We start from the raw sequence: 12,883 nt of genomic DNA, 5'->3' as shown, positions 1-12,883 counted from the left end.
AAAATATATATATATTTTATATATATATATATATATATATATATATATATATATATATATATATAATACTTTGCCCCTTTTCATCTTACTAACCCTTATTTTCTCAGTACATGGTCACTTTCTCCCAGGAATCTCTAGATGTTCCCCTAGCACTCAATTTAGTTTTGTTTCCCCTATTCCCCCCTCCAGGTCCTTTAAGTCAAGGACTATGTATGATTCAACACTCTGCTCCAGTAGAATGCATTTCTAGTAGCTGGTGTTCAAATGCTTGCTGAATAAACGCATGAATGAGTCTGAGATATCAGTGTGGTTCCTAGAGGCCACCCAAGAGGGCTCTGTATGACACCTCTCCTTGAAACACTCTTCTTGGGGTGTTTAAGAACCGTATAGTCTGATTCCAGCCCTGCACCAAACTCATCCCTACCCTCTGCCCTCTGACACCTTCAGTTGCAGCCATTCCTAACTACCTGTTAGTTCCCTGAGCAAGTACTGTTTTCCGCCTTATTCCGAAACCTCTTCCTGGCATTCCTTCTCTTCCCTCTGTCTCCCCTTTACCTGCTCAGCTCACATCTGTCTTTGGGTCTCAGTTTAGATGTCACTCCTGGCAAGCCTTCATCTACATCAGGACTAAATCTGTAACCTTCCCCTTTCTCCCTAAAGCCCCTGTGCTCATTCTTTCCTTGGTACCCACCACATTACACAGCAATAATCTGCTTTTTGCCACTTCTTCAACTGAGCCAGGGGCCACATCTTATTCCTGTTGGATCCCCAGCACAGTACCTGACATATAAGTGATGACTCAATGACTAAAACATGAATTAATAACCACATCTTCAGATAATCTTCTGCAAGTGATAAACTTAAGGACTGCCACAAGTCTTCAGCTAGAAAACTCTCCTCAAGCACCACACCCACTACACATAAGGAATTCCAATAACGTTTGTTAAGTGACAGAGAGGGGCTGTAAGGTTCACAGTGGAAGTAAAGTTCTAGAAATTTGGGGGACCACAAACGCTTTGACTTTAATGTACTTTGACTTCAACATCCTCAATTACAGCTCCTACCCAGTGCCACACAAATTCATCCTAAAATACGTACAGTGTGGATTGCTGCTGTTTTGATGGCAGATCCGACATTGAGGGTTCCTCACGGGCTGCCCAGGGACGTGCTCTACCAATTTGCAATACATTTCAGGTCCTTTTTCTCCACATGTTGCATTTGTGGTGATGAGAGCACTGGAAGCAAGATTCAGGACAGCAGGGAATAAACCTAAAAAAGATGAACAAATGAAGGTGTGTGGGATGATTTTGCTGCATTTTAAAATGAAATAAAGATAGGATGTTTTCCAGAGCATTAAATTAAATGAAAATGGAATAATCAGTTATAATTAAATATCTGACTTAATTAAATACACTACATAAGTAGCATGTGTTATCAAGCGAACATTTTTTTTTTCTTTCTGGGTCTTAAATATGAACTCTAAAGCTATCTTCTTAATTTTTAACCTCTAATACATAATTAAAAAATCCTGTCTCTGAATCATACTTTTAAAAGTCTTCTGTTATCTTCATGTTATTGACACAAGTCTTACTGAAACCTCCATTCTGCATTTCAGCCATTCTGTGAAATTTGTCAGGTTACAAATTTTAAAATAATTCAATCATCCCCAGAACATTACCTCTCTACCTTTAGACATTGTATTCTCTAGGTTGGTAAATGATTTATTATTAAATAAATAAGGTTTCTCTTCTGTCATTCATCATTATTTTGCATTTAGCTATACAATTATTATTTCATAAAATACATGTTAAGCCAACCCAATCCAAAAATGGGCAGAAGACCTAAACAGACATTTCTCCAAAGAAGATATACAGATTGCCAACAAACATATGAAAGAATGCTCAACATCATTAATCATTAGAGAAATGCAAATCAAAACTACAATGAGATATCATCTCACACCAGTCAGAATGGCCATCATCAAAAAATCTAGAAACAATAAATGCTGGAGAGGGTGTGGAGAAAAGGGAACCCACTTGCACTGTTGGTGGGAATGTAAATTGATACAGCCACCATGGAGAACAGTATGGAGGTTCCTTAAAAATAGAACTACCCTATGACCCAGCAATCCCACTACTGGGCATATACCCTGAGAAAACCATAATTCAAAAAGAGTCATGTACTACAATGTTCATTGCAGCTCTATTTACAATAGCCAGGACATGGAAGCAACCTAAGTGTCCATCGACAGATGAATGGATAAAGAAGATGTGGCACATATATACAATGGAATATTACTCAGCCATAAAAAGAAATGAAATTGAGTTATTTGTAGTGAGGTGGATGGACCTAGAGTCTGTCATACAGAGTGAAGTAAGTCAGAAAGAGAAAAACAAATACTGTATGCTAGCACATATATATGGAATCTAAGGGAAAAAAAGGTCATGAAGAACCTAGGGGCAAGACAGGAATAAAGACACAGACCTACTAGAGAATGGACTTGAGGATATGGGGAGGGGGAAGGGTAAGCTGGGACAAAGTGAGAGAGTGGCATGGACACATATACACTACCAAATGTAAAACAGATAGCTAGTGGGAAGCAGTTGCATAGCACAGGGAGATCAGTTGCGTGCTTTGTGACCGCCTGGAGGGGTGGAATAGGGAGGGCGGGAGGGAGGGAGACGCAAGAGGGAAGAGATATGGGGATATATGTATTTGTATAACTGATTCATCTTGTTATAAAGCAGAAACTAACACACCATTATTGGAGTAAAGCAATTATACTCCAATAAAGATGATTAAAAAAAAAAAAAAAAAACATGTTGAGCACATACTATGCCAGATACCATAAAAGGTTTCGGGGTTTGGGAATGAAAATACTATTAAGATGGTCTTATTGTGGGAAGTGATCCTGATCTGAATCTTGCAGGAGAAATAGAAATGTATTTGATATAGAAAATGAAGAAGAAAAAACAAACATACCAGGCAGAGGGAATATTATATGAGTATGGACTTTATTCTGAAAGCTTATGTGGATGCTGAGTGACTGACAAGAGGACTGAATTTGTAACTGTTCTAACCTGTTAGATTATGTGATCATATATAGATGCAGATATGGTTGTAGATATATATATATAGTATAGCTACCTACAGATTATACACAGAGTATACACAATGGTTCACATGTATATCAACCCAAACCATTACCTGTTTGTCATTGTCAGTAATTTCAGTGGGATTTTCTTCCAGGTCTTTAAAATTATAATTTATAGTATTAAAAAAAATAGGTAGTAGGAAGGAAGAAATATGCTGGGAATCCTGTTCTTAAGAGGTCAAAACACCTTGCTGGCCATCAGGATGAAGTTAGATAGTTAAGCCCCTTCTAGCTTCTTCAAACAAAAGCCACTTTACTTACACAAAAGCCATCTCAGGCAGGAGCCAATATCTCTAAAACTGCCCCAGGACATTGTCAGTTTTCCTCTGTGATCTTTGTCTCCCTCACCTCTGGCTAGTCTTGACCTTGACCCTGACTTTGGGTTCTGTTTTGTAGGTATGGGTGAGACTCCCCATGCCCTGCGAGACCTAATTGGAGTTGGGTAGGCCTGGACTTTCTCAGATCTGAGGAATCACGGGAGGGAGCCGAGATGGGAAGATGGCTGGTGAAAATTATTTTCCTCTATGTCGTATGTTCCAAAATATAGAATTGGATTACATCCCAAATTACCCACAGAATTAAATGAATAAAATGTGAGCAAAATGACATGGTTATAAAAGGATTATGGGTACAGAAGCAACATTGATTAAGAAGCTATTTCATATTCATTAATATGATTTAATCACCAGTAACCCCATTATGTAGATTTTATTAGTCCCATTTTACAAGTGAAGAAAATGTAGCTCAGAGAAGACAAAAAATATGCACAAAGTTATGAATTACCAAGATCAATAACTAAGATTAGAACTCAGCTCTTTAACTCAGAAGGCTAATTCTCATCAGGGCATGAAGAAAAACCTGGTCCTTGGCAGAGCTTATCAATTTACATACTTAATAAAAGAAATAACTTACCCAGTCACCACCCCTTTGTTGTTTCATAGAGTTTTCCAATCATAAACTAAAGATGTTAATATAATTTACATTTATTTTCTTTCAGTTCTTTCCATTGATTTGTTTCTGTTACATTTATTGATCATGTGCTCAAAAATTAACCTTTTCATAATTTAATTGTCTTTCTTTGTGATCAGGGAACAGGTGCCTTTTGAAATTTTATTAGCCATTTTGTTGTTTATTTTAAAAAATCAGTAAAGTGTATTGGTCAGGGAAGTTCCCCAAGTAGTTTCTAATGACCAATTTGAAGAGTCATTCAATATCTGAGCTTCTACTGAATTTTCAGCAGGTTGTATAATAGATTGCAGCCGATTTTCATTATAAGTTAAATCTATTAGACTGTACCTATTTATTCCCATTCAAAAGCAGCAGAGCAATATTTTTTGCTATATTCAATATGGGTTACTTGGTTAAGATTATATAAACATTGCAAGTGTAAATGAACTACAAATAGATGGTGAACCTTTATAGAGTATTGACTTACAACCTCTTAATTAAATTCTTAATTTGAGGTCATGTAATGTTAATGACATAAAAGCCAGTCATCGTTACCCATACAATTATGTCTGACATTTTTTTTCTCAATAGTATCTAGACTAAGTAAACTTAGTTGGATTTGTGGCTTAAAGAACAAAGTCTAAACAAAAAACAAATAATATTTATGCTCCCTATATTTTACTGGAGATTAGAATATGTACACTATATAGAGAATAATATACTAAATTCTTTTCTATATTATATACATTTAGTAAATAGTCTAGAAAAATTTACATCATGGGAAAAATAGAAATTTTGCTACAATATGGCAAACATTTAAAAATTCACCAAATTTTCACTGTTTTTATTTGAATGTTTTTAGACTATATTTGCTTACTCACATACTGTGTTCTATTCATACAATTTTGCAAGATTTTGATGATCTGCCTTAAAACCCCACATTTTGGTGTTAAATGGCAGAAGCATCTAAAAAACCTGCATATGGAGGTTCTACTTTCAGTAATTGTGGAGTAGCTCCTATTAAATTAAGTCACTCACAGATAACAGCTATGAATTCTAAATAAAATATATTTTTAAAAATCTCAAATACTTGAAGACACTGAACAACTCAAAACAGTTAAACCAGGAGGATGTGTATTCTTAGAAGGAAGATAATGGATGTGCCTCAGACTGCCCATGCAAGGTAGCTAAAACTCAAGTAGAAACCCACAATTTCACTGTCTTTTTTTTTTTTTTTTTTTTTTTTTTTTTTTTACTTTACTGTCTTGAAGAATCAGAAAACAGAACCAAGAACGATCACAGCTGCTGTAAAGTGGGGAAGAAATACTGGAAAAAAGAAAGCCACAGACAGGGAACCTCAAAATATGTGTATAAACTCTTCCCAAATCTCTCATCAATAACAGATATACATATGTCCCTGGCAGACTCCAAGTACCCTAGACTGGACTAAAAGAACAAAACAGTGATCATAGTTGCTGCATTCCATAGGAAAGACAAGAGTGTTTGAGTCCAGATAAGTTAACCAGTATAACACAAAACTACAAGATCGATAACTATTCTTCAGAACATATTAGAATCCTAAGTTTTCTACCATGGATTGTTCACAACACCCAGAATGGAATTTTACAAAAAAATATTAGATAGACTTACAAGGAAACAATAAAATGCCACCAGTACTTAGAAGAAAAGCAGTGAATGGAGACAAACACTGGTATCAACCAGATGGTGGAATTAGTACACAAATAATTTTAAGCAGCTATGATCAAAGACACACACAGAAATGCTTATAATAAAAAATAGAGAATAGAAACTACAAAAAATATGAAATATATATCCTGGAACTGAAAAATGCAATATCTAGAATAAAAAATATTACATGAGATCAGTAAAAAATTGAAGGACTTCCCTGGTGGCACAGTGGTTAAGAATCCACCTGCCAATGCAAGGGACACAGGTTCGACCCCTGGTCCGGGAAGATTCCACATGCCATGGAGCAGCTAAGCCCGTGCGCCACAACTACTGAGCATGCGCTCTAGAGCCCATGAGCCACAACTACTGAGCCCTCTTGCTACAGCTACTGAAACTTGTGCACCTAGAACCCGTGCTCCGCAAAAAGAGAAGCCACCGCAATGAGAAGCCCACGCACAAGAGTAGCCCCCCACTCGCCGTAACTAGAGAAATCCCGCGTGCAGCAACGAAGACCCAATGCAGCCAAAAAGAAAAAAGAAACAAAAGAAAAAAAATATATATGTATAAGTATATATCTGTGTGTATAACCATACATACACATATATGCACATACACATATATGTACATATATGTATATATGATTCATGTGATTCTTTGGCTTTTATAAATTATCAATACCAGTAACAATAGAATTTTAATTTGACATTTGTCAAATCAAATGTGGAAAAGCTGGTTAGATACTACAAAGGGAAACTATTTTCAATCCTGTTCAGAATCAGAAGAATGGAGAAAAAGAAAACCCTGAATTAGCAAAACAGCTGAACGTCTTTCCAAGACACCTGCTGGCCAGCAAACAGCAGGTGAATTTATTTTCCTGTACAGCTTTCCAGCTCTTCCAGCTTTTATTTTATAAAAATGAAGAACTTTGACACAGCATCATATTTAATACATGTTTGTCTTTTGAATAACTACAAGTGAGTCACAGAGAAATGCATTTTACATATCAGTAAGTGATCTACTGTGTGGCACAATTCAGACTCGTTCCTTAGGATTTAGACAATGTTTCTTTAGGTGATGAGCCAGAGGGTTGTTATTCAGTAGGAAAAAGAAGACTATTTTGAACTTGAGTTTTAGAAATGAGGAAAATAACTTCCAGAACCTAAATGGCACAGCTGGTTTTCAAACACAATTACTGTAATCCCAAATAAATTAGAATTAATTTTATCATTAAAGATCCACCCTGCCTCACTCCTCTTCCTGCTCTAAACGAAAATCCTTCTCACCTTCTACATCATTCCTGAGTTGTGTGTCATCTAGTTCTCCTTTTCCCTTCTATATGCACACCCACAGGCCAACTTCCATCATAGTTTTACAAGTCCTATAATTTATTACCAAATTTTCCTTTTTAAGAAAGCACTCCTTCAACCTGCTTATTGTAATTGAAGCTTTGATTTCCTCTGACAAATGACACTTCATAGATCTCCCAGTGGATCCCTAGAAGTACTGGGAAAGGAAAAATAGCCTCCTTCTGGCTTCTAAATGCTACTTACAAATCAGTTCCTCTCGTTGGCACTCATAACTTCTTAAAAATTCCAAGTCACCCAACCTTTCCAAGTGCTCACCTCCATTGACTGACTTCATGAAGACTATCTACAAAAATATTGGTAACTCATTCACAGTAATCTTCATCCCCCAAATCTCTGTCATTCTTAATAAATAGGTGAACATAAACCAGCATTAATAAAATGTTATTCCACAGAAACCAGAAAATGTTAAAAAAAAATAAAAGGTACTTTAAGGACAAATATGTCTTACTTCTAATCTTAATTCTAAGATTTCTGCTTCCAATTAATTGTTTTGTCTCCAGCTTAATGTTATCTATCTATCTATCTATCTATCTATCTATCTATCTATCTATCTATCCTTTCAGGTAAATGTATCCTATCTGATCTTACATCTAATGCAACAGCACCCATACTAGTCCTCCTTCATGACTCCACTTCCATTCATCTTCCTAACTGCTGGAGAAATTATCTTCCTAAAAATTAAGTCTGATCATATCACTTTGTTGTTTAAAACCTCTGTGAGTTGTCTGTTGCCTATAACATAGCAGCCAAATTTCTTGGTAATCTGAACATTTATAATCAGGCCCCTATCTACCTCTCTAAACTCATCTGTTTCCATCCTCTTTCATGTCTTCCTACACATCCAGAGTACTAACATCTTACTGTTTACAAATATATCAGGTGCTTTGAAAATTCTTTGTCATGACATTATCTTGTCCATAGAACATTGTCCTTTTTTTGCTTACATGGTCATCTACTCATCTTTCATGACCCAGCTCAAATATCCACATCTCTGTACAAGTGTTTCCTCGACCTTGCAACACAGAATTGGCTATTACCTTCTTGGTGTCTACATAGTACTTAGTTTATATTTTATTATAACCCTTATCACACTGAAACTTTAATATCTTTTACAGTGGATCTCCACAGTCTATAACATTATTGAGTAAGGGGATAATACTAGCTAGCCTATAACAGCACTCAAATGTAAATTTATTGAATGAGAATAAATTCATGCACTTTGTTATACAGCAGAAACTAACACACCATTGCAAAGCAATTATACTCCAATAAAGATGTAAAATAAATTTTTTTAAAATTATGTTTTATGATGAAAGTTTCCTTCTAGCTTATTTTACTTGTTTGTTTCCATCGTGCTCTTTATCTTGATTATATTTAACTGTGTGACGTTTGGTGAACCACCATTTTAAAACGACAGTGATATAACTCATATCGTAAAAGAAAATCTTCCTAATGTAGTTTGGCGAAAAGAATTCCTAAATATATTTTCTTGTTTTCATCAGTTAGAATATTAAACTAAATGAATATTGTCAAGTAGCTGTCTTCACTATCTGTGCCTAGCATAATATAATACTTTTTAATTAACATTCAAAGATATTGATAGACATGTTAAATATCAGTATATGCATTTTAATTTCTCAAATAATGTTTCTTGTTAACATCTACAGTCCAACTCACAAAGACCATCGTTAACATAATTGATAACAGACAGTACTTGGAGACTTGCTATGGGAAAGTCATCCAGTCAATGAATCCTCTCCAATATATTCAATTTTTAAATAACTTTTAAAAATCATCACATTTTTTACAGTAATACAATACACATTTCTCCCCCCGCCTCCTTCTGTCATCCTAGTCTTGATACACAATATTTCTCTTGCTCGCTTATGCCAAGCATCTCTCCCCTCTCAAACGAATAAGAGGAACCTGTCTGTTTGAATGTTTCTGACTTTCCATTTCAGTCTCTAGGTCTGTGGAGCATTTTTAAAAATTCTCATGCAGGCAAACAGAGCTGTTTGCAAGTAATTCAGCATTTGAAAGACAAAAGAGAACATGCCAATTTAAAATGTTCTAAGACGTGTCAAGGAAGAAAAGGAGATACTTGTCTGAAATCCTGAGCTATGTGGGTGTGTAGGAACACATTGGTATAAAACAAAAATGGGACAAAACAACATGTTGCCGAAGAGAATGATTTCCAGCTGTGCACTGCAGGAAGTAAATTAATGCTCCTAATCCATGATGCAGATGAAGAGTTTTACAGAACTAGAAAATCAGTCCAAGTTGAACTACTAGCCATGCAGACACAACCATGTTTGTAAGCTGGAAAAAAATAATGCTGAATCCAGTTGCTCAGAAGAAAAACAAAAGGAGGACATGTATTCTCATCCTAACAGGCCTTTCCAATATGTCTAGTACTGTTGCTCAGTTCTCCTCTTTTCAGCTTCCAAAATAAAAGGATATTTTTGGAGGCTTAAGGGTTGATTTGGTCTCCTTTCTTCTTTTCTAATCAGAAAAAGTAGTACAATTTCTACTTAGTACATGTTAAAAATTGTTTAGTTTGTTTATTCTAAACAAAGATGAAAATTTAAGTAGTTTTATTATTATCAGACACAAAATAAACCAGATGCAAACACATATTCCAAAGGGTCTTAAGCAAGTTTTGCTTATGGAATATCAACTCTACGTACAGATATTCTGACTAAAATAAGGACTACAAGGGCCATAATAAACTTAAATGCCATCTTAGCCCCTTGACCCAACCAAGCACTATAGGATTTTATTAAATTTCTGACAAAGCATATTATTAATCTTATTAAGACAGGATTACATCATGGATTTTCAATAACCTAAAATGATAGATATAAGAAAATAACTGTCATTATGACATGGATTTCTGGTAAGAACACTAACAGATACACCAGGAAGGACATGACAATACACCTCTATGACAATGACTCAAAATAAGGCATTTGTACGCAAAGTTCCTCAAACTCCTCAAAATACATATTTTTTAAACCAACTCTCTAACTACCATATGCTCATTAAATTGAACTTGACCACACTATATCTGATCAATAAAGACTTCTTGAGATGGATAAATAAATAAAATTCAGCAAAATATCATCTCTAGGGCTAGATTGAATAGATTCTTTTTCAAACTTCAAATTTATATCCCCAAAATACAGATCCCCACTACTCCCACTTCCATTATTTGTTGAGGACCTGGTGGACATTGCCCTGGTCACAAAATTTCCATTCCTTTCAATGTGCATGGAAATCTCACCCACTATCCATTTAAAATTAGTATCTACAAACTGCTTTGTTTTTATATTAATTTTTTTAATGTTCCACTTGTAGAACAATCGTGAATCATCCTAGAAGTTTTCAAAATCATATGATAAAAAATAATTATTATAGCTAGGGCACTTACTTAGCATATTCTAACATAAGGGTACCCAAAATATTCATTGAGGGGGTGGCAGTTAGGGAGAAATAGACTGTTTCCCAGCTTCCTCCAATCTCACTTCATCCATATCAGCAGAGCATATGTTCAGTATCTGCTCTCTTCTCTCCTGCCTGGCTTCCAAAACCAAGCCTATAAACTAGATGTCTCTTTGGCAGGTCTGTCTGCAAACTCAAAACGAGAAGTAAAAAAGGCAAAGGAGAGGAAATGTGAAACAATTTTAAGTCACTGAAAATGAAATTTAGAGCCTTAAATTGGCAATTACCCCACAACAGAGGTGTTTGTAATATAGAAAACAAAATAAAAACTTTGTGTCTGTGTCTGCTGTTGACAATCCAAAGTAAAAAAATATAAGAAAGCTCTAAATTAATTGCTCTGCAAAGAGCACGAGCTTATATTTACGGCCCTCAAACAAAAATATCAGAAGGGACTCAAGTAAGCTTTGGTGCATATAATGGCAGCAGGAAAGATGCTGTTTCCCATGGGTCCTGCTCTTTAAGGACTGCTAGACAATTTCTTATTTCTAACGATGAAACAGATATTTTTTAAAACAAAACCAAAAACACTATTCTACATTGTGCTTCCTCTGGCTTAAAAGATCTAGACAAAAGGAAAAAGAAAAGTCACATTCATGTACTATGATCTTTTTCATTTATTTTTATCAGTAAGTGTTAGACTTCCTCAGGCCTTGATCCTAGATCCTTTTCTTATTTCATTTGCATCCCCAAATAATCTCCAAATAATCCGCAAATAATCTCCAAATAATCCGCAATAATCTCATCTACTTCTAAACCATTTACATACCATCTGCATAGTCAATGTGGAGTTATATCTCCAGGCCACATATTTTTCTGAAGCTCCTGGATTAATTATCCAAATACCATACTACCTCCACTTAGATGTCTCACCAGCATCTCAAACTTAATCTACACAAAGCAGAGCTTGTGATTTCCAGTACTCAGGCACCACCACCATCCCCACACAACCGCCCTGAATTAGCTACTCCTGAGTTATTTCTAGCTCAACACATTTTATTTTACCCACCCAGTGTCTCATACAGAAAGCTAGGAGTCATTGTTGATGCATTCCATCACCAAAAACTATTCTAACTCCAAAATTAATTTCAGATCCATACGCTTCTCACCAGCGCCAAGGCCGAGTCACAGGCATTTTTAACATCTGGATTTTTGCAATAGCTTCTTAAATGGACTTCTGACTACCCTTTGCTTTTCTTCAATCCATTTTTAACAAAATGGATTTTCTTAAGATGCAAATCTGATCAAGTCACTCTTAACATCTTTCAAGGGAGTATAAGTGCACCTAGGTTAAAATTTTAAATTATTATCCTATTTTATACAATATTCTCTCATCACATTCAAAGAATACTACCTTTAGTTAGTTTCTAGAACAAGGCTCTGTTTTTTCCTTCCTCGGGATTTTGCCTAGAAATCCCTGCCTCTTAACTTTCCTCCACTCTTTATATCTTCCTACCTTTCACAAATCTTTTTTCCTTATACCTTAATTCCTCTGAGATCTTTCTTAACCCTTTCTAAACAATCCCCCATTTTAATCCCTAAATATGCCATACTTTGCCCATGTGTAATTTTATTTAATGATTACTTACCCAAGATCTATCTCCCATACTGAAACAGAAACTCCATGAAGGAAGAAACCATGTTTATTTTATTTACTTTGTTCCACTGTATTCTCAGGGCCTAGCGAGGGCTGGACACACAAAGGTGCTCAAAAATATTCTCTAAGGAGAAATTCATCTTAGAACTTAGGGTATAATTGTATGCCTAGTCTGAAGAAGTGGAAAACTTCCTTTTGTCAAAATATCAAAGAATAAAACATGAAAAAAGCAAAACACAACAAAACCAACACACACAAAAAAACCCCACAGATACATCTCTTTTATTGTTTTAGTGACTTGACAACACAGACAATGTTAGTCTCCAGGGCTAAAACCATTATTTCCTTAAAGTTTATTGTGTTAATTGTCTTCTTAAACCCAAGTCCCTAAGCTCTGGGTAGTTTCTTATCTTCTGTCTTAGAAAATAAAACTGTCTTTTGTGTTTTATGTGAGCAACTTTGAATTCTCTCTGGGATTAGACTGGTTTGGTTGATAAATCAGAAGTCAGATTTATTGATTGATGTATTTCCCCACACCCTGGTCTATGTCCATCCTCATCCCAAAGCCCCTCTACAAAAAAAAAATTTTGGAAGACATAAATATATAAATGTATGGTTCTAATAAATACA

General features: G+C 35.4%; 1 protein-coding gene across 2 annotated transcripts in view; it reads right to left on the bottom strand.

Annotated features, from left to right (window-relative positions):
- LAMA2 (laminin subunit alpha 2) overlaps positions 1–12,883 on the bottom strand; it is a 628,216-nt gene that overhangs the window by 455,088 nt on the left and 160,245 nt on the right. For both annotated transcript variants that reach the window (XM_007450523.1, XM_007450524.1), the window contains exon 2: positions 1,099–1,269. In XM_007450523.1, coding sequence (XP_007450585.1) covers positions 1,099–1,269 — 171 coding nt within the window. The remainder of the gene's footprint in view (positions 1–1,098; positions 1,270–12,883) is intronic.

The sequence above is a fragment of the Lipotes vexillifer genome, unplaced genomic scaffold (assembly GCF_000442215.2).
Source record: "Lipotes vexillifer unplaced genomic scaffold, Lipotes_vexillifer_v1.1 scaffold537, whole genome shotgun sequence".
Classification (NCBI taxonomy): Eukaryota; Metazoa; Chordata; class Mammalia; order Artiodactyla; family Lipotidae; genus Lipotes; species Lipotes vexillifer.
Note: the sequence above shows the minus strand (reverse complement) of the source record. Positions and strands in the feature narration are given on the sequence as shown.